This window comes from Dendrobates tinctorius, unplaced genomic scaffold (genome assembly GCF_039654945.1).
Source record: "Dendrobates tinctorius isolate UK_male_01 unplaced genomic scaffold, ASM3965494v1 ptg000203l, whole genome shotgun sequence".
Taxonomy (NCBI): domain Eukaryota; kingdom Metazoa; phylum Chordata; class Amphibia; order Anura; family Dendrobatidae; genus Dendrobates; species Dendrobates tinctorius.
Genome location: NW_027361870.1, coordinates 22,135,630 through 22,158,814, shown reverse-complemented (window position 1 = coordinate 22,158,814; position 23,185 = coordinate 22,135,630). Strand labels below are relative to the sequence as shown.

Here is a 23,185-nt window from a genome sequence, read left to right as displayed (position 1 = left end):
ATCACTCTGTCAAAAAGTTTTTTCTAATATCTAATCTGTGTCTCCTCCCATTCAGTTTCATCCCATTGCTTCTATTTCTTTAAATCCCATCCCACATCGAAAATACACAGCATCAAAAACTCACCAAGAGCTCATTGTGGGAATGTAGCCTTAGACACTGTGTTTCCGACATAGCAAAAATACGCAGGGTCAAAAACTTATTGTGGGCACACAGCCTAAGGAGACAAGAAACAACACTGAAAAATGACACAAAAAAAAGCTTGTAAAAAGGCCTGGAGTGCATGGATTTTTTATACAAGACAATATCCACAATAAAAGTGTATTACTGGAAGACAAAATGGAGTTTTTCCCATAGTACAATACAGGGAATTGCACTTAAAATGTTATATGTTTGTAAGGGCTGAAATTGCACTTTGAGTATTGCACTGAATCATACAGTGAAAGTAAATCACCAGTAGCCAGAGAGTATTTTCTATTTAGCTGTCATTAGAGGGCTAGTTCACACAGTAGTCCACTAGGTGGCGCATATCATCTATAAAGATGTAGGACCCAGCTGAAAACTTAGGAAGAGGAAGGAGGGTGCATGAAGCGCAGGCTGCCGGAGTGAAACTCTTGAGTGCTGCTCTCTTCGCACTGATTTCACCTTCAGCTCTCTGGTGATTGGCAGAGCTCCTGTGACATCAGAGGAGAAACAAAAAAAAACACTAAAAGACAAATGCAAGTTGCCAGTGGAGAAAGGAACAAGCTCACCGGTGAGGGATACATGGAGAGTGGCTTGTGCTCCACATGGAATAGAGGAGATACTGGAGGTCATCAGAGAGCAGCCCCTGGATATGCGGAGATGACTTTACATCTTCATTGCACCACTCACATCCACAGCTGCATACAGTCTCTGCTCACACTGTAGCCTGCAAGGAAAAGTACAAAAATTTCGTTGCATTCCCAGAGAAGGAGGAAATCGATTACATTTGTAAAGCATGTTCAAAAAGAGGAGGACTGTGCTCAGGATAAGCCTAGACTTCTGCCCAGCAGCCCCAGGAAGGACCCAGTGTAACAGCAAGTGATGTGGACACTCTCCTCCAGATCTAAGCTCTGCTGCACACAGGTACTCCAGCCCAGCTGGGCATTCCCCGAGCCTCCTCTGTCCGCCTCTCACACTGAATACAATGATGTATCCCTGCATCTTCCAATGTTTACATGAATAGATTCCCTTCTCCCTGCTGGAGACAGAAATGACCAGAAACTTCCTACTGAAGTTGTTTCTTATTTGTCTTCCTTCTCCCAGTATAGGATCCTCCTGCTATACTGGGAGCCTAACACCTGTAGAGTGTAATACTTGTCTCTCCTTGTGATCTGGGCTTTGCAGACACAACCCCTTCCTTGGAAGGTGAAGATTGCTCCATCAGTCTATCCATAGCACGAATGGTTATCCCCTCCTAAGGGATGGAGAGCAGTGCTGTTTTCTGGATTATCATTAGATCCCAACGCTAGAACAATGTGTTTTGTATTAACCTTCTCCCTGCTGGCTCTAAATAATCCCACCTTTGACTGTCTGAGTTAACGGTGAGCTTTAGCGTTTTGGTGCATTGGATTGGAATGTGTGGTCAGTTAGGTGTTAAGCTCGGGTAATCAAGGGTTTAGGCTGCGCTGTTATTTTTAATGTCACGGTTGTTACCCTACAAGGTGTGTAATATATTAAAAGGTTAAACCTGGGCCAATTTGGTATGAATGCATCCTAGGAATAACATGAAGACTGAGACTTTCTCCAATTCTGACACGCTGAGATCAATGAATCTTTGCAAGTCCACCTTCACACGTTCCGTATCTGTAAGCCAAAACTCGGAGTGGGTGATAAATCCAGAAGTGTGCACTTGTTACTATTCTACTTTCTCTCTGATTTTGGCTTCCACATACTGATGTAAACTACGGACCTAATAATCTAATATCCCTGTGATATACAATGTTATTGCAGTATTCTTGGTGTTATGTTACACATGTAAAATTGGGCTTCAACGTACACCCCCTACACCTTTTCGTAGGTTACTTATAGCTCTCTGTGTCTCTACCTCTCATTCAGGTCGACAATGGTAGCTGGGATTCGTTCTCTGCTCCTTCTGCTGCTTTATCAGGTGTTGTTGAGTGGTTGCACCGGCCTTATCCCCGAGGTTGGCAGAAGAAAGTACGCGGAGTCTGGCCGCACATCTCCTGAAGAGTCGCAGGGCATCCTCAACCAGTTTGAACTTCGGTTACTTAATATGTTCGGTTTGAAGAGACGTCCAACCCCTGGCAAAAATGTGGTAATCCCTCACTACATGCTGGAATTGTACCATCTGCACTCGGCCCAACTGGCTGACAACCAAGACAAGCCCCCCATGGATTATCGGAAGGAACGTGCAGCCAGTCGAGCTAATACAGTAAGGAGCTTCCATCACGAAGGTAAAAAAAAAAAACTTATTGTAACTATTGCATTTTTCTGTGTCCGGCGCTAGTGACATTTATCATGTTAAGGCCACGTTCACACGTTCAGTATTTGGTCAGTATTTTACATCAGTATCTGTAAGCCAAAACCAGGGGTGGATGATAAATCCAGAAGTGGTGACGTGTCTCTATTACACTTTTCATCTGATAGTTCCACTCCTGGTTTTGACTTAGATACTGATGTATAATACTGAATGTGTGAACAGTACCTATATCAGGGCAATATAGCGACACCATATATCTGTAAAATGTAAGGTGTGACATGATTCTGCACATAGACATTAATCCTAGAAAAAGCATGACCTAAGGCCTGTTTCACATCTCCGTATTTTGACGGCCGGCTAAATCCGCCAGAGCCGTTAAATACGGATCCGTTGTGTGGTAAACGTATGTCACCGGATCCGTGTATTTGACGGATCCGCTGAAGTCAGCATGCAGGAAAAAGTTAAAGGGGGGGGGGGAGAGAGAGCATTTTTTTTTCTGCCACCAGAACAGGATTTAGGGTTAAATATCTGACAAGGAAATTCTTCCGGGCATGCTCAGTGTAAAAATGCGTATCCGTGCAGACAAAAAAGCGTTTCATTGTCCGTCCACACAAGTCAGCGGACGCCAAAATTTAGGCGGATCCGTCAAAAAACGGATCCAACGGATGACCGTCCGTCAAAATCCGCCGCTAATGCAAGTCAATGGGGAAAAAAAAACGGATCCGTTTTTTTTGCAAAACGGCGGATTTTGACTGATGGAAATAAACGGAAATGTGAAACAGGCCTAAGTCAGAACCTAGCAACACCAACAGTTTGCGCCATTGATACATTAGTATGAAACCTTCTTTTGGGAGAAATCTTGTATTATTAAAGAGGTTGTTCAGGTTTAGAAAACCATGCCTGCCTTTATTTGGACACAGCGCCTCCTTTGGCTGTAGATTTTATCTGGTATTGCATCTCAGCCCCACTGGATTTAATAGAACTTGGCTGCAATACCAAGCACAACCTAAGATCAGTGGTGTGCGATTTCTGAAAGATGACAATCATGTTTTTCTAATCCTGGACAACCCCTTTACGGATATGTTAACACCATTCTGATGTATTAGTCTGTCTTCTGAAGTGTGTGTGTGTGTGTGTGTGTGTGTGTGTGTGTGTGTGTGTGTGTGTGTGTGTGTGTGTGTGTGTGTGTAGATTTTGGCATTTCTGGTACAGCCTCGGAAATGTCAGCAGTAAGTCTCATTTTTGTGGCTGTTTGACATGTGAATAACGCCGTGGATTTAAAGGGGACCTGTCATGTGCAAAAAATGCTATTTACCTGCAGATACAGGGTTAACCTTACAGTAAATACTGTTAAAATGCTGCCTTACTAAAAGTGCGGCTACCGGGAGGAACTGATCTTGTGTAATGCCAGGACCTGCTGGTTTTCAGTCTTCCGGGTGGTGCATTGAGTGATTTAATGTGGTTCCTTAAGGTGCTGTCACACTTAGTGATGCACCAGCGATATGACGCGGTCAGGATCGCTGGTACATCGCTAAGTGGTCGCTAGTGAGCTGCCAAACAGGCAGATCTCACCAGCGACATCGCTGGGGACGGGGATCGCTACTTACCTGTCAGACGAGGCGATCCTGATGTCCTCCCGCCCGCGTCCACGCGTCACTTGTCTCCACAGCAGGAAGCTGACGACGAGAAACGGTCCAGGACGATCTCGCGCGATCAGCGATAACCAGCGGTGGAGCCGGTTGGAGGTAAGTATCAGACATAGCGATATCGCTGCTGCGTCACAAAATCCAGTGACGTTATAGCGATATTGCTAGTGATATCGCTTAGTGTGACAGGCCCTTTACTATTCTATGAACTGCGGCTGTAATCCCTTCCCGGCGCATTGATTGACAGCCTGCTCTGCAGAGATGAACTGAAAAATGAGCTGTCAATCAAAGTCCGCAGTTTATTAGGTTTCAGTAAATCTGACACATTGCAGAGAAATAACCCGCTTGGAAATTGAACATGTAGCATGTCAATGCTTGGAGTCACATTTGGGGCAGATATGTGCATGCAGATTTTGCAAATGATATTTGTAGCCAAATCCACTGGTGGGTTCATGGCAGAAAAATCTGCCTCACAACTAAACATACCCTTAGGTTGTGTTCACACTGAGGTTTTTTTGTTGAGTGTTTGGAGTGAAAACCTCAAACGCTCAGCAGAAAGACTGTGCACTTAGCCTGACTCTCCAATCAAGACTCATTGTTTTTTTGTTTTATTTTGTTTGAATTTTTCTTTTTGAGAGTTTCTGCTTAAAAATTAACTGTGTGAACACACCCTTAGACCAAGTTCACAAGTTCAGTATTTGGTCAGTATTTTACATTAGTATCTGTAAGCCCAAACCAGGAGTGGGTGATAAATCCAGAAGTGGTGACGAGTTTCTATTCTACTTTTTCCTCTGATTGATTGTTCCACTCCTGGTTTTGGCTTACAGATACTGAACGTGTGAACATGGCCTTAGGGTATGTTAGCACATTGTTGTGTTGTTGGTTTTTTTTTTTTTTTTTTTTTTTTTTGCACCAGAAACCTGAGTGGTGTCAGGAAAAAGGCCGCCCACAATATATTTTGCATATGTTTTCACATAGGTCTGGGTGAAAAATGCAAGTAAAACCTTTCATTGGTTAGCACTGCAGTCTTGCAGTGCTAGGGTCCTGGGTTCAAATCCCGCCAAGGACAACATCTGCAAGGAGTTTGTATGTTCTCCCTGTGTTTGCATGGGTTTCCTCCCACATTCCAAAGACGTACTGATAGGGAATCTAGATTGTGAGCCCCATCAGGGACAGTGATGATAATGTGTGCAAACTGTAAAGTGCTGCGAAATATGTTAGCGCTATAGAAAAATAGAGATTATTATTAAATGGATGAAAAGCACTACTACAAAAAAAAAATGCTGAAAGCAATGACGTGCTTCGTGTTGGCAAAAAAAGAAACCTGGTTGAAAATATGTTGGCGGGGGGGGGGGAAGCAGCGTGTGTGTGTAAGTTTTCAGATATGTCATTATTTATGCTGGTACTCTTTTAAGCACCAAATATGGTGTGTAAAATATGCAAAAAAAAACATGTGAACATAACCTTACAGTGGTTTTGCACATGTGATTTATTTATCTATTTAAAAAAAAAACACTTTTTTTATTTATTTTTTTTTTTAACACCAAAACCAGTGGCAGGTACAGGAAGGAATAAAAAAATATAAGGTGTGTTGGTGTTTTGTTTTTTTCTTCTTTTTTTTCCCCCCAAGTAAAATAATAATTTCCTAAAACTACAGTGGGTACTTTCTACCATTAATGACATTACAGTTATGTTTTCATTGCTCGGCTAACTTTACCATTAAGTTTTGCTACTATGTGTAGGAACCAACACTACGAGGAGAACTTGGTACTTGATAATCGTTAATGCGTAACATTTGGCTTTCATGCCCTCTTGACAGCTCGGCCATTTGGAAAACTTGCGCTGAGGTCCTTCTATATTTATTCTAAGTGCCCTGACAGGGCCGCGGTGCTGCTTGTTAGTATAGTGCTTCTTATAAAGCTGATCCTTAATTGTTTCTAAACAAATTTTACATGTGTTGAGCCTGTGCGCCTTTCGAGACTGATTAGTGTAACCCCAGATTCATTGCTGATTTATGCCTTGTGAAGTTTGTCCACTCCCTCTCCCCTTGTGAGTTCTTCCGACTGTGTCCAAATGAAGAATTCCCACAGATAGATTTCATTTTAAATGCTCCATACGACCCAAATCCTCTAATTTACAGTTGATCTGAGGTTGTTTGTAAAATTTCTAATCCTTATCTAATCCTCGTGAGATATCTGGAGAACTTGTAATTGTGTTGTTTTTACAATGACTTTTTGTCTCCTGGTAAGTCTTGGATAGTCTCGCTGTGGATAGAAGACAAATCTCCCCAAAGCGGCTGATAATAGACTCCCAGCAGCTGGCTTCTTGGCTCTGGTGCATCCCTGAAAACAGATGAAATGATTATTGTACACAGGGATGCTGGAGAATCTTTCATTTTATTAGGTGTAAATCCTCTTTTGTAATCTTGGGGCCCATGGGGGATCGCCTGGACGTGAATGTTCTTGGGATTTCTCTGCAATGTTTCAGGACTTGGGATAAAAATAAACATTTTTTTTATTTTTTATGATTTATTATTTAAAAGGGGACAATTTACTTCCTTGGCGTAAAAGGTAAATATGTGAAATCCCTTCTGAAGGCCCCATGTGAACAGAGGGTTATTGATGAACGTATGCGGGGTCTGTAATCAGCAGACGCAACAATATCAACGGATATACTGTGTAAATCTTGACAGGGCTCCAAAATTGTATATTTATTTTCCTGCTTAAAGGTCTTGTATAGAGTATGGCAATCATTGGCTTAAGTCATGATCCTCGGTGAGCTGCTGGCTGTAGCTCAGATGTTTATACTACACATAGTGTAGGCAATGTACTGGATGGGAGCGTGCAGCTCTACACAATCTCTAGAACATTTTAAACTAATTCTTAAATGATATATAATAACAAATATAAAACGGTTAAAGCGGTTCACCTTTATTTTGTTTCCATTTTTCTATTTATTCTGTAAGCTTCCTGTATGTAAACATAACAGTTACATTTACTTACTCCTGCGCCACTCCAGCTCCTGTTTGCTGTTGCCCCAGGTCTTTGTTTGTATGGCTGCAGCATTGATGTCATATCGACATCATGTGACTGGTTCAGCCATTCGCTGAGATAGCGATCTGGCACCATCTACATTGGCATCACGGCCGAGCCCAGTGATTTGCTGCAGTGGACCATTGATGGCCATGTGACATCGCCAACTGCAGCCATACTAACAAAGACCTGGATCGGCAGCAGCAGAGAGCCAGCTCTGATTTTGAAAGGAGTAAGTACTTCTGTCTTTTTTTTTTATTTTATAATTTTATTTCGTATTTATTTGGAAAGATAACACAAGCACATGGCCCCTATAAAATGTTTAATTTGCAGTGTAAATTCTATATGAAGCATTGGTTAAAGTTGAGAGTATGTGAGCCACCACATTACCACGTGATATAAAATCTCAACCAATGTCCCCCTCCGACCTACTATAAATCATGTGTCCAGTATCACATACAATATAAAGGTAGGACCACAAATAGAATTCTTAGGGGGGGTTTTTTTGGTTAAAGAAAAAAAAAAAATCTTTATAGAAAATTAATGCACCGACCTATACAGGGCAGTGGCAAGGAATAAGATCTCTCTGTGACTTCTCTCTTCTATTATTTCATATTTCAGAAACTGATCTTATAAGATCACAATATTAGGGGACTGATTTGAAAGCATTTTTCCTCATTCAGTAAGGTAGGGTCATTAAGGGAGAATCGACACTTTTTAAAAGAATGCATGACCATGAGCCAGTGCAGTTATGTGTCTTGTCTTTTATTCCAAAATGTTTGATCTATGGAACAAAAACACCATCTGTTGAGCTACGCTTGCTTGCATGTCCCGTTTTGGCTACCATTCTAAATTTCTTACTTTAGGATCTTGTCTGATGTATAGACTAAGGATTCCATTTTTGGGTTTTGTATTGAGTCTTGCATGTGGTCTACTCTGTTACATAGTTTTTATCATGTCATCTAGAGTGTGGTCTGAAGCTTAGGGTGTGATTTTTGAGGTCTAGGATAGTTTTATAGACTGATTTGGACTACATGGCTTAAAGATATGAAAAATGGAACAAGAATTTATATCTGACATTTCCTCCATCTTTTCTGTCCTTATAGTAAGGTCTTATAGTGAAGACAAGAAGCCAGGCCATGCCCCCAAAAAAGGCTACCTTGTAAAAAGCCACACCTCCAAAAACACATTCAGTCTAAGCTGATGTGTCACTAGAAAATATTAAATATGTTGTAAACGAGCTAGGCTTTACACCCAAATTGTCCAAAAATATGTTTTGTTTTTTTTTTTTTTTGTTGTCCTATGTTAATAAGGACTTTGACTAGTTGATGGGGCGTTGGTTGCCCCACACTAGTCGGCCCTCTTTCCATGTTATCATGAACCTGTGGGCATGATAACATAATTTGTACGAGCCGGCCTCATCCCCAGCTCATGCAAATTTAGCGCATACATACGCGACGCTCATTTTTGCAGCGTCGATGCGTCTCTGAAGCCGGGTGTACACTGTGGGTGTGATAACATGGAAAGAGGGCAGATTAGTCTGGGACAACTAACACCCCATCAACTAGTCAAAGTCCTCATTAGTATAGGAAACGGGAACATTATAGAAGCTTTTATTTGTCTGAATTGCATTATACAGGGCATTTAATCATGCATGGGTGAATGCTGCTGGGTTGGAGGGCATGGAGGACCTGACAGATTCCCTTTTAAATTATTTGTTTGTGATGAAAAGAAAAAGTACTGTTCCTGTAATCCATAGGCTGGTTAACTGAAAGATTTGAAGTGTAACACATTACAATGCCCAAAGACTAGGAAGACCCTAACCCTATTTTCCAATTTTGCCCCGTCCCTATAACAGCTATTTTGCATCTTTCCCTTCTTAGTTATTATTATTTTTTTTTTTAAATAAACTACAGCCAGGCGACAGACTTTTGAAGCTTTGGAAATTGGCAAAGGTTAAGTATTATCAATATTGTTTCTTATGCCAAAAATATTAGTTTAGTTTCCGACTAGAGTAGAATTTGGAGTTAAGTGCACGTCACTAAAAAGATGTGCCAAATTCATTAAGTGTTGTGGACCTCTTATTGAATTTGGTTTGTCTTATTCCTGCATGACTCTCCTTAAGGCCGGGATCACACATGCAAGAAACTCGGACGAGTCTCGCATCTCAATGCCCGGTACTGCCGCCGGCACTCGGGAGGGGAGCGTACGGCTGCATAGAAATACATGGAGCCGCACACTCCGATCCGAGTGCCGGCAGGCAGTGCTGGGTAGTAAGATGCGAGACTCGTTCGAGTTTCTCGCATGTGTGATCCCGGCCTAAGACTGACTTACGAAATGCCATTCTTAATGAATGTCTTCCTTATCTTCAAGAGAATGTGAAAAATCTTCTGGCACTTTTTGATTCTTTCCCATTGAACAGACTGAAGAGGTATGGCAGCAGATGGCATCAACACTAAGGCAACGTGTGATCATATGGTTTAGATAAATTGAGGCTATACAGTATGTGTGTGTATATGTAATATATTAAAACATTTCTATGTAGGGCACAATGATGGCACGAAACATGGGATTTAATTTCTAATCTATTTTGATTCTTTTTACACTTGTGCTTGTCTTTCCACCTAACACCTGACTAAAATCTTCATCTTGCTGCCCCCAACCCTCCTAAGGTAAACCTGCTAGCTTTACATATAAAGGTCTAATAGGTCCAGGAACTGTCCTGATTCTCATTCTCATACTTTGTAACTTGTCCTCCACTCTTTATGAGAGGGCCGTTCCTCTTCATCAGTATTCTGCCAGCACTATAGAGACTGAAATTTCCTTTCCTTGATTTCCTAGCATGCACTGCCCCTGCTATTGCCTTTTAGTTTGTCTTCCCACCTTTTGTTACACCTGCACCCCTATATTTGTAATCTGTTTTGTTGCCTTTGCAGCGAGAAGGATCATACTTTACATCAGGTTATAAACGGCAAGGTAGACAGAAGGGAGACACCTAGTGGATGCTTCTTTGGAGAGATTTTTCAGATGGAATCTAGTTTCTTGGGAAATCTAGATTAGAAGTAATTTGCAAATCAGGCTGGCTGTTGACAGAAAGTATATCAATGCACTGCTTCTTTCCTTTGATGCCTCCAGTGCACTTGCGGGCTGATTTTCATATGGCTTCCACACTGTTTCTAATGATTGGCACATTGGATATCTTCAAAGTATTAAACAAATAAATATATAGGGGGTAATTCTCCCTTCAGAGCAAAGTAATGATGTAAAGCAGAGGGATCTCTACAATAAAATATAACTTTTAATTGATTATTAAAATGTACTTTGGGCAGCACCCAGATATGTCCCCTGTTATTGTAATCAGGCCTTAAAAAAAAAAAAATTATAAATCTGTCCCGATGTGTTTCTTGGGGTCTCATCAGGGGAGCGTATTTGCCAGAAGGGAAAAGGGGATTCCTCAGAATTGCCTACAAAGACATAGGGGTATCGTGCACTCCAAGAGATATTTTTATTAATCTGTGTAGGAGTGCAACACTCTCCACTTTTTCTATATTGTTGTGATGTGACTGTACTAACTACTAAAGCAGGACTGGCTTTACGTCACTGTTTTTGTAGGTGATTCTGAGGAAGTATATTTCAGGATTTTTTTTTTTTAAAATACTTTTAACTGCAGAATTGCATTTTAAAGAGTACTCATTGGTTTGAAAGGGAGTGTTGTCTAGCTTCCAGGATAGAACATTTGTGTGGTGCACAGAGTACGCACTGGTCTGGCTTCCAGGTCAAATGGCTCTCAGTGGTCCAAAAGGGGGATGTTCTCCAGCCCTAAAGGAAAATAGTTAAAACTTAACCTCTAATCATATAGGATAAGAAAAATTAATAGAATTCGCACATATTAAAAATTCCATAATGCTTACGTGTTTCGGGTCGATAAAACCCGTAATAAACAGCTAAGATTAAAGTTTTTCTACCCAAAATGCATAAGCATTGTTTGTTTGTTTTTTTTTTTTTATATAAGTGCACATTACTCCAATTTTTTTTTTATCATTAAAATCTAAGTATTAAGTACGGTATTTTCCTTTAGTGTGGGAGATTATCGCCTTTAGGACCACTCAGGGCTATTTCATCTGGAAGCCAGACCAGTGCATACTCCGTCCACCACACCCGACCACAGACGGTCTATCAGGAAGTCTCCTGGGATACTTATCTGACACTGAAGTGGCAGCTGACTTGACACTTTTTACTATAGAGAGTAGCATTCACTAGAAATGAGTCATTTACAATTTCAAAATCATTCCCAATAAAAAATGTTTTCAACTGAATAAATCACGTGTCACAGTATTGCTCAATAAATCTGACTTTACAATCAAATAAAAATGTTAAAGGTGTATTCCCATCTTGTAAAGTGATGGATATGATATCCCTGTATAATTGGTGGGGTCCAACCTCCTATCTAGAGGATAAAGGGGCAGCAGTGTTGGGTTAGTTTTGTGTCTTCCTGCATGTTTTTCCTTGTGTAGCCATTCCCTGATCAATCATTGCAGAGCTGCTGTAAACTGAAAACCAATACAAGAATGTGGCACTAAACTAGCAGTGTTCCCATCCTTCTCAGAATTGTGGGGGTCCCAAAGGTCAACCCCCACCTCCCCACGCTGATCATAAATTGATGTCATGTCCTAGCGATATACTATCACTATATAGTATGGAAGCAACCCTTTAAAGGGAGTCTGTCAGCTGGTTTTGCTATGTAGTCTAAAGGCAGCATAAGGTAAGAGCTACGACATTGATTTCAGTGACATGTCACTTATTAGGCTGTGTGCGTTTTGTTTCAATACAATAAGTGTTTTATCAGTAAGGAATTATTACTGTCTGGACTGTTGATCTAATCCAGCCACGCCCCCAGTATTGATTAGCAGCTCACTGTCAACATACAATGTACATAGAAAATTATTGTGTGGGCGGGGCTAGCTTTCTGAGCTCTGCCACATCTAATAACTCTTGATTGAATCACAAATGCTAAGTGATACATAGCTGGAATTGGGGTGTCTCCTCCTACATTATGCTGCTCTGCTAGCAAACTCCTGGTGTCAGATTTCTTCTAAACCTTTTCAGCACATTGCGAGGAGAGTTCATGTATTCTAAAAGAATGAGTATTAGGAATTCTTCTTAAGTCTACATTCTAATATTGTTTGGAACTGAGAGCATTACTCATACTTTTATGTATTTTGACCCATGAAAGTGGTCCTCCAGTGAGTCTGGGGAACACACACAAATGAATGGATGAGCAGAAGTAGGAATACTGCTGCAGGTTTTTCTTACGTAAACCACAGGATGTCTTTTAAAGTCTGTTACCACATGTACCACTAATTCCTCAGCTTCCTAAGGGTGTTTGGATTGCTGTTTCTCTTCACGTTGAGGAAATCTGCTATGTGCAGCTCCCTTCCCTGGGTTGTTGGCTGGCGGCTTTGTAACACTGCATATATTTTCCTTTTGGCAATAAAAGGTTTTATTTTTGTGCTTTTTTTTTACCCTGTAAACTTAGTTCTTTATCTTTGGTTTACGGTTTAGAGAAACATTTCTCTAGAAAATCCTTGATGTTTGTTCTTTTATTAATAGCTATTCTTGTTTAAATTTAAAGAATGATTTTTGTTTATGTAGCTAATTTTAATGGGTTTTAGTAAGAAGAACCGATCCTAGAATTTTAAATTTGTATATTTCGGATACAATAAAGAAGTTTGTAAACATTGGCCCGGCATTCATAATCTTGTCATTGTACTTGGCTCTTACTTACATTGTCCCAAGGAAGTAATTGTTCCTGTAAATGGGTTAGTCCTAATTCGGGTGAGATTATTGATAAAAGTAGGGCTCTCATGTGGTTTATGCATTTCTAGGTATGAAAGTCTTTTAGTGTGTGATTCTTTCCAGCTCGCTCTGCTTTGGAAGTTTAAGTTTACAGAGAACTGACTTAAAAGTTTGTGCTTAATCGTCTTTTTACCTAGAGCCAAGATATACATTTATAGGCTAATAATCTTTGCTTTGATAAAGCATTCTGGGAGATTTTTGAATGCATATATAAACTAACATGTATTTTATGAGAGCGTGTTATTTTTTTTATTGGTTAAATTGAATTATGAACTCAATGTTTTATTTGTGTTGTAAGTAAAGTTGGTTAGTATGCATGTTATATTTTTTTGTGTGTATTTCATGGTTGGACATATCACAGAAGCCAAGTAGCCAGTGTGCTTAGAAATTTGCTTCTGGCGCCTGTATTCTTTAGTTTCTTTTCAAAAATATCTATTGTCTGACCACTGCAGAAGTCAAGTTGGCAACTAAAGTGGCGTAAGTGATTCCTAAAATGTGAAATTATTACCTCCATTGGCAATGTATGAGTATCCTAACTGCATGTGTCTACCACTTATAAGTATTTTTAAAGTATCAAATCCCATCTTGTATTTATTACTAAGCTGTCACCAGGGTCACAGTGGCCATTTTTAATCCCCCTAATTCATTCCTGCTCCTCCCCTGAGTATCCTGATTTTTTTTTTTTTTAAATCCGCTGCATGGTACCAGAGAGATCTTTTTGTCTAGTGCTTGTTTTTATGATTTTTACCAAGGGGGCGTGGCTCACAGGGTTCTCTGGGGGCGTGTTTTTAGCCTGCTCTGCATTATTACCTTTCAGCAACGCCTCCTTGGTAGAGACAAGAAAAAATAGCGTAAAATAAAAATGCCCATATCTCTGAAACTGTAGGGTGGATTTTAAAAAAGTAAAAAGACAATTCAAGGGAGCAGCATGAATAAAATAAGAGCACAAACTCTTTAAGACATGTGTTAAGAGCTAAATGTGACACAGGGTTTTTTTTGAAAGTTTTACAATGTAGTTGTGAATTGCACGTAAACTGAATCTCCCTTATAAAATCATGTATTCATTGTAAGTATATATTTCTTCTTTTATAGCAATTTAGTGTTCTTCATTACCAATTTTTAGGTTTATACACTTAGAACAATTTTTAAAGCACCACTCCAGCATTTTTTTTTTTCTTTGCACCCCTGGAGTGATGTATTAAATGTAATTTCCCTGCCCCCTGTCTCATACTCACCTGCCACCTTCATTCTTTTTCAGTGTTGCTCCCATCAGTCTATGGTGAAAAGTGACCTGCCTGCAGCTCCAGTGTTTCATGGAGTGGCATGGATGTTGCTTTTCGTTACAAGTCTAGGAAAGCCTCTCTCAAGCGCTCATCGATTTGCATTGAGATTTTGTGACGTAGCTTATGACTTCTGGCCAGTCTGAAGCTGAGCTCATAATATGGTGTTGAGGTACTGGGGCTGCACTGAAAAATGGTGAAGATGCCTGAGAGTGAGTGTGACCAGAGGCAGGAGGCTTACATCTAAAGCGCCACTCCAGTGTAATTTTTTTTTTGTTTTGTTGCATTTCATAAAGTAAAATCCACATGAAAAACTGGATGTTAAACAAATTGGCCCGTTCTGCCGCCCTTCTTCTCTTTTTTTTTTTTTTTTTTTTTTTTTTTTTTTTTTTCTCTTTCCCCTGACCCAAACTTCAGGGGTTGCACTCAAACCCCCTAGTCACTGTAGCCTAAGGTGTCCTAAAATGTCCTTTTTGGCCCATATGAAAAGGACCATATATTTTTAAAATGCCTGATATTTGGGTTCCTTTTGGATATTTTGCATTGGCAGCCACAAGCTTCAAATTACACTACTGCGCATATTTCTATGTACATCAGTATTTAAAGATGTTGACCACTACTTTTATAATGATCGGTCATCTGCGTCTGATCAGCCAGGATCCAACACCCGACAACCCCGCCGATCATCTATTAAAAGTGTCGGTGTCAGCTGTGGCCACACATCAATCAGATCAAAAGAAAGCGGATGCGTAGTAGGTGATGGAGCAGCTCGGCAAGTGAGTGCTTCCGACCGGCGATATCAGTTGATTGGCTGGGATCCGACAACCGGCAATCAGATATTGATGATCTCTCCATGGATAGGTCGTCAATGTAAAAGTAGTGGACAATCTCTTTTAAGGTGCTATGAAATGAGTGGTACCTTTATGAATATATGCTATGCTGTAAATTATTGGGACAAGTCTGTTGTACAAATGGTCTACGTGACAAAAGTAATATTTTTCTATTGGCTAATAGAACCTGAATAAAGGATACAGCAGAGTCCTAGTTATGAGTCCAATGTATTTATGCGAGGAGCCCTACCACTACTGCCCTCATCAATGCTGTACAACTTCCTTACATCTGCATATGTACATGGAGGGTAATCCTTCAATAAAGAGTGGGGCTGCAACACTTGTGGAAAATATTTCCTTTTCCCCCCCATGAATATAGTGAACTTATAGTTATGTCAGTTGCCATTAAAAAGTTTTGTTCCAACTGCTTTTTTTGGTGGAACATAGCTAACAATTGAATCGTGGTTTTTATGTTTTGCGTTTGAACAGAAATGAGCAAGGTGCAATTACATGTTAGAAAAATTCTGTATGAGTCAACAGCTAGAATATCTACAGATTATTTTCCAGCCATAGATTATTAGCTCAAGTTTGGGAGGAAGATGTCTTGTGTTTAACCTGAAGTCTTCCTTATCCGGGATTGTGTTTGACGTGTCATTGTTATTAACATACTCTGATCAAGAATACTTTAGTTTATGCCCAAATATTGACTCAAGAAATTTAGATATTCATGATGTATACTCTTATTTTTTTTAAATTCTTTAGATCTGGTGGAGATCCAATCTGCACAGTGCCACTTTCCAACAGACTGTGAAAGGAACTGCAGCAAAATTTCACTAACATAACTAGATCTATGTTGCAGTTCTGTGAACCATGAATTGCTTTGGGCGCCACTTTAGAGGACAAAACTGTGAAGGGGTTAAAGCTCTAAACCAGTGCTGCAGCTTCTTATCAGTAGTGCTGGAGGTCCTTGCAAATGAACTTCCACTGGTCACAAAGTGATGGCATGTAGTAATGATATTCCATCGTTTTGAGATGCTAAGAATTTTTTGAAACTTAAATGTAGAAAACTGGAAAATTAAAGCCAGATAATGCGTTGACTATAGTTTAGAGTAACTATAATTCTCTTTCATTGCTTACTTTTATAGATCCTAAGTTGCATCCTATAATATACTCCGGAGTTGCATATAAAATTTTGTAGAAAATCTCTCTAGAGCTTTAGGCTTGTGCTGTACGGCATCTTTGGCTGCAACACCTGTCACGAGACCAAGATTTGCTTGTTGCCGCTGCTACATCACAGTGACATGCAAGTGGATGTGGTCACATTGGGACCAAGATGCACAAGTAATTTTTCCCAACAAGCATGTCACAAAAGAATCTGACAAGGTTTGACTTCTTGCAACGTGCTTGTCACAGTTGCAGTACCCTCAGTCACAATGGGACCCCGTTTACTTGTATTGCACTTTTTGTAATAACGGTAATGCCTGAACCTGGGAAACACAACACGTGTTGTGGCCAAAGTATCTGTGTAGCCCTAGTCTAGTTAATAGCGCTCACTCTCATGAATTGTATTCTAGGTAGTGCCATCTACATATCTGATGAAGGAAAAAATCGGAACACCTTTCATGTCATATGTCTGGCAACAATCTCATCTATTTTTGGTGACAACCAGAAAAATTGTGACTGCAGCTCTGGACTAGATCATAGGCTGAAATGTTACTTCACTGCAAATATTTAATGTGTGACGAAATACCAATTCTATTTAATGTGTAAAGCCCTTGTCCTTTAAACTTGGTTATAGAGTAATTTTTCTTTTTCTTTTTATCCATCTTAGATTCTCTAGAAGATCTTCCAGACGCTAACGAAAAAACTGTTCAGCGTTTCTTCTTTAATTTGACTTCAGTTCCTAATGAAGAACTAATTACATCTGCTGAACTTCGGATTTTTCGAGAAGAAGTTCAAGAATCCATTGAAAATGAAGGCAGTAAAGCCCTTCGTATTAATATCTATGATATTATCAAGCCAGCCGCTGCTGCCTCTAGGGGACCTGTTACAAGACTATTGGACACTAGACTGATACATCATAATGTGAGCAGGTGGGAAAGCTTTGATGTCACGCCAGCTATTATAAGGTGGATTGCACACAGACAGCCTAACCACGGGTTTGTTGTTGAATTGGCTCAGTTAGACTACGAGAAAAATGTCACCAAGAGGCACGTGAGGATAAGCAGATCATTATTTCCAGATAAAAAACGTTGGTCCCAGATAAGGCCACTTTTAGTAACTTATGGCCATGATGGCAAAGGACACCCTTTACATAAGAGGGAAAAACGGCAAGCAAGGCACAGGCAGCGGAAACGGCTCAAATCAAGTTGTAGAAGACATCCATTATATGTGGACTTCAGTGATGTTGGCTGGAATGATTGGATTGTCGCACCACCGGGGTACCATGCCTTCTACTGCCACGGAGAATGCCCATTTCCCTTGGCAGATCATTTTAACTCTACAAATCATGCTATCGTACAAACATTGGTGAACTCTGTTAATTCGAACATCCCGAAAGCTTGTTGCGTGCCAACAGAACTCAGCGCCATCTCTATGCTCTACCTTGATGAAAATGAAAAAGTAGTTTTGAAAAATTATCAAGACATGGTTGTGGAAGGGTGTGGGTGCCGTTAAGAGACGAGTATAATTTTGCAAGATAAAGACACAAACACATAAAAAGTTGACACTTTAAAAATTTCCCAATAGAAACTTTATTTATGTCAAGAGATGCTAAAAACTGTTATTTTGAAAAATATATTTATGTGTATGAGAAAGTTGGGAAGCAAATATTTTAGTCAGAGAATTATTTTGTTTTTTTTTTTTTTTTGTTTTTTTTTAAGTTGTACATTTTATACGGGTTTTCTACCCTGCACATGAAGTATAATGGTCAGATTCTTATTTTGTATTTATTTTTCATTGTAACCACTTTTTAGAAAAACAAAAATAGCTGTTTTTTTTGTATTTATATGTAATCAAAAGAAATATAGGGTTTGTACATACGTTTAAAAAAAACTGATTTGTTGTATTTAAGTTGAAAGGTATACATGAGAGGGAAAGGATAAGAAAAAAGATATTTTACTTATATGCTACTGTTAAGTCATTAGATTAAACCCACAAGAAAGAGGTTAATCTGAAGAATTACCAGGACGGATAATAGTATTGTGCAATTCTCAAGCATTCTACAGTGTTGGTTTTGAAAACTCAATCATTAGAAAAAAAATCCGAAAAACTGCTTTTCTCGCCTTATTTTCATTCAGTAGGACGGGCTTGAACAATAAAAGTATTAGAAAGTAAAATGCAAATAAGTTTGTGGTCCATCCAATTGTTTAACATGTACTATAGAATGCAACCTATTAGTACAGGATATTCTCTGTTGGGATGAATATTTTTCCAAATTAAGACTATAAATGATTTTTTTTTTTTTAATTTTCTTTCCTTATGGTGTTCCGAAGTAAAAGAATTATCCGTTCCCATGTTTTACTGGTTCTTTTTGTTGAGAGCTGCTATGTACAATCTTTTCTATGTAAAATTGCATTTATAGTTAATATTCAATTTAAAGAAGCACTCCCATGAAATACTTTTTTCTCAAAACCTCTCTAGATGTTTGTCGTGAAATTGTATGAACCTCTGATGAATGTACCTGTTATGAAGCGCGTCGGGAACTTTGGCTCGGACTGAGAAGCACAGCCCACTCCACATAAGCAGATACTGGCTATATTGTGTAGCTGGCATCTGCTCCAGCAGCAGTGATTGGCGCACTCTGATTGCTTCTATTAACCTTTTAAAAGTCACTGACAGTGGCATTTAATTGCTGCTATCTAACCAGGATTGTAGTTCGGGTGGCAATCTCCTTACCTGTTACGCAGTCGCAGTGATTGGATGGATTGTTTTGACAGCCAGTGGCTGAAAGAACGCCGCGTTTGTGTCATGTGATCTCCTCTGTTGTTGAGACACACGCACGCGCACACACACACACACACGTCTGGCAGTCATAGAAAATGGTAATTTTTTTTAACTATATACAGAAATAATGTAGTTTCGCTGTGTATAGCAGAAGAGCTTAAATCCAGTTCAAGTGGCTTAAGGAGACTAACAAATAACGTGAAAAGGTAAAGAAAAAACTTTTTTTTTTAACACTCCTCTCTCCTTCCTGAGTTTTCAATTATGAAGTAGAGGAAAAAATACACATTTGGCATTGTGTAAAAAAAAAAAAATAAAAAAAAAAATGGTCCAATCTATATAAATGCAAAATAAACCCGATCTGCAAAAATTGTAAAAAGGAAAGAATTAAAATGCCTGAATAATGGGGTTTTGGTTGCTGCAACTTAACATAAAAAAAATACAATAGGTGATCAGGTGTCATTTATATTCCAATATAGTATCAATAAAGACATCAGGTCACCATGCAAAGCAAAAACAAGCTTACACACGGCTCCATAGACCCAAAAATAAAAAAAAATTTAGGGGTTTTCAAAAAATGGCGTCTCGGGCATTTTTTTTTTTTTTCACTTAAAGGGAATCTGACCGATTTTTTTTTTTTTTTTTTTTTTTTTTTTTTTTCTTCTTATGATACGGCCACCGCCATCAGGGGCTTGTCTACAGCATTCTGCAATGCTGTAGATAAGCCCCCGATGTAACCTGAAAGATAAGAGAAGCGAGTTAGATTATACTCACCCAGGGGCGGTCCGGCGCCTCCCATCTTCTAGTAATGACATCCTCTTCTTTGCTTCCCGTCGCGGCTCCGGCACAGGCGCCAGACTTCTCTGACCTTTCCTGGCACCTGCGCACTGCAGTACTCTGCTCTGCCCTCAACAGGTTATATCTGGGGCTTATCTTCAGCATTACATAATGCTGTAGATAAGCCCCTGATGGCGGTGGCCGCATCTTATATACAAAAAAATAGGTGACAGATTCCCTTTAACGATAAAAAAAATTTATGTTTTGGTATCATTGCAATCATACTTACCTGGACAATCCTCTTTCCAAGAGTTAATTTTATTGTTGCATGAACGCTGAAAAAACCCCACAAAGAACAATTGTGGAACTGAATTATGTAGAACAACAAGCCCTCATGTAGGTATGTCAGCGTTGAAACAAAAAAGTTATGGCTTTTTGAAGAAGGTGAAGGAAAAAATGAAAGTGCAAAAACGAAACATTGTTTGGTCCTTAAAGAGTTAATATAAATTGCCATCTTCTTTTATTTCCAATACTTCTCTGGTGTTCTTCTCACTCAGGTGACTAAAATTCCAACATCACACGGGAGGCAGGGTATATGTGTGAGCCGGAAGTCACTTATGTGTGAGGCTATGGACCTTCAGAAAGAGGCACCATAGACTTATATTGTAGAAGCGACTTTCAGCTCACACATGAACCCCCGTGTGATCTGGCGAGTCAGAATTTTGGTCATGTGAGTGAGAAGAGGACTTAAGTGGCGCTGGTATCCCAGGAAGATGACAATCAGGAAATCTAATCACACACTTAGGGTACCGTTACACATAACGATGTCCCAGCGATCCCACCAACGATCCGACGTGGATGGGATCGCAGGGACATTGTTAGCTGATCTCTGGTGAGCTGTCACATGGACAAGCCCCTCCAGCGATCAGGACCAGCGAGCATGCTGGTTACCAACGTAAACATCGGAGCCCTTAGAAACCCGATGTTTACCCTAGATACCAACATGCACTGCAGGCAGAGCGGCGCAGACAGACCGGCGTAGCTCTGCTATCTGCTACTCTGGTCTGACAGACTGGAGTAGCAGATAGCAGAGCTACTCCGGTCTGTGCGCCGCTCTGCCTCCACCTCCCGCCCTGCCTGCAGTGTATGCTGGTATCTAGGGTAAACATCGGGTTTCTAAGGGCCCCGCGGCCCTTAGAAACCAGATGTTTACATTGGTAACCAGCGTGCAGCGTCTCTCATCACTGGCTCCCGCTGCCACACGCAGCGATGCGTGCTGGCCAGCGGGAGACCAGCGATGGGGAAAAATGTGCTGGATCATCCTGGCCCGATCAGCGATACCCCGCGGGGGGGGCGATCGCTGCTGGATGTTACACAGCGATCTCGCTGGAGAGATCGCTGATGTGTCACAAAATCAGCGATCTCGCTGTGTGTAACGGGCCCTTTACACTACATTACATATACTTTCAGCCAAATTTAGAGAATAAAAAACTTAGTGGAAGTGCTTCTTTGAAAAAGAAAAAAGTTCATATTTAGTGATACAGCTTTGAAGGTGAACTCCTTTTGAAAAACTTCTGACTCTCAAGAAAAACAAACTTGCACATGTTTCTGCAAAGTTCTTTAAATGGTTGGTGTACTTTGAATGGATTCCATGGTAAGCCACTAAATGTGCTTAGTAATTGTACTATGAGATTTTGTTCTCCGTAATTTTTTTAAAATTTTCATCAATTTCCATTATTCGAAGATAACTCCATCTCATTGTTCCGAAATATCTATTAGATAAGCTCTGACCCCAGAAAAAAAGAAAACGTATTCCCTGAGTTGGCCATGTAGAATTAGGACCTTATCTCCTAGTTATGTCAAGATGGTTTCTGATTTATTCTTCTTTTTTTTTTTTTTTTTTGTTGCCCACCCAACAGATAGGTATTTGTGAACAGGACACTCTACTTCCCTTGTTTTCTCTATCATGTCAATGTACATATACAATTGTGAAATCTACAATTTCCATATCCCTATGCTGTTTCACTATCTAATGCACCAAAGTATTTTTGGAAAGTGAACACTGAGTACTGATGAAATAGGCTGTGCAGAAAATATCACTCTCCAAAAACTGAACAAAAATAGTAAAAACATTTTAATTATTGGGAGCCGATGGTGGTACCGTTAATCAGGAATTTTCTTGACTGTTGAGTGTTATAGGTTCTCTTATAGTTTATTACTGTTAAGTCAAGTTCATTATATAAAGAAAATCATTAAGAATCAGTTCAAACTTGAAAACCTGTTAAATAAATAATTACCCATTTTTTCCATTCTGAGGCCAAATAAATAATATAGTTTAACAAAATTAATTTTACTACATAAAGGTTCTTGAATCTAGATTTCTCACTAAGCTCCAGACACCAGTCTGGTTTTTGGTATATTGTTCATTGTTTTTGCCAGTTTAAATCCTGGAATTGTCTCACAAAAAAGTTTTTGCATTGTCAATCAAATTTGATTAATAAATGATGGAGTTCTGACTTCTGTTCTTAAGTAAACCACGTCTTTAATTGTTTCCTTTCACTATGAATCACTTTTGTGCCTGTCATTTCAGGTGACTTCAGAATAAGTAGTCCAATTTGTCTTATGGGGAATATCATTCTTTCTGGCCCTTATATAAATTGTATTCTGAATTTTTCACCATTTATCCCTCTGCAGGCTTTCGTATCATCAGTTGTCTCTGAGCTTTTGGGTGGAGACATACTGCCACACGGTCTCCCACACACAACACACAGACACAAGTAGAAATTTTCTCCTGTTTTTATGTAGCACATGTTGAAAAGTAATAGCATGAAGAACATCATACACCATTACTAAGCAGTGTAACTGTGAAGGCATCTCTGAAGAGAGTTAAACTAGAAGAAGAGGGGATGGGAGGAAAAACAGCAGACAAGAACATGCAGCAGAAGGACAAGCTAATCAAGGATACTAGATGTGGTAAAGATGACCCAAGACAGGGTACTCAGAAGGAAGCTAAGAAAAATGAAGCAAAACTTCTTTCCTGCATGCTGACCAACGCAAGAAGGCTGACCAATAAGATTGAAGATCTGGAGTTGGTAATGTATGAGGAAAAATACGACATAGTAGGAATAACTGAGACATGGTTAAACGACAGCTATGACTGGGCGGCTAACTTGCAAGGATATGATTTGTTTAGGAGGGATCGTAAAAAAAGTTAAGAGGGTGGAGTCTGTCTATATATAAAGTCCACTTTAAAGTCCACACTAAGAGAAGATATACAAGAGGGAAATGAAGAGGTGGAGTCTCTATGGGTGGAGATACAAGGAGAGAAAAGTTATAAAATCCTCATAGGGGTTTGTTATA

The 23,185-nt window shown here is 39.7% G+C and overlaps 1 protein-coding gene across 3 annotated transcripts; it reads left to right on the top strand.

The window, feature by feature from the left end:
- Positions 1-614: 614 nt before the first annotated feature.
- Positions 615-22,359, top strand: BMP2 (bone morphogenetic protein 2). 3 transcript variants are annotated; one of them, XM_073553869.1, is made up of 3 exons: positions 615-1,105; positions 2,078-2,436; positions 16,938-22,359. In XM_073553869.1, the coding sequence occupies exons 2-3, from the start codon at positions 2,085-2,087 to the stop codon at positions 17,780-17,782; spliced, it is 1,197 nt and encodes a 398-aa protein (XP_073409970.1). In that variant the 5' UTR covers positions 615-1,105; positions 2,078-2,084; the 3' UTR covers positions 17,783-22,359. The 3 variants fall into 3 exon arrangements, with proteins under 3 accessions (XP_073409970.1, XP_073409971.1, XP_073409972.1); XM_073553870.1 differs by lacking the exon at positions 615-1,105 and adding an exon at positions 1,233-1,563; XM_073553871.1 differs by lacking the exon at positions 615-1,105 and adding an exon at positions 1,719-1,827.
- The last annotated feature ends 826 nt before the right edge of the window (positions 22,360-23,185 follow it).

Coding starts and splice junctions, on each gene's coding strand:
- BMP2 (XM_073553869.1), top strand. CDS start 2,085: ATGGTAGCTGGGATTCGTTCTCTGCTCCTTCTGCTGCTTTATCAGGTG. Junction 2,437..16,937: donor AAGGAGCTTCCATCACGAAG/GTAAAAAAAAAA, acceptor TATCCATCTTAG/ATTCTCTAGAAGATCTTCCA.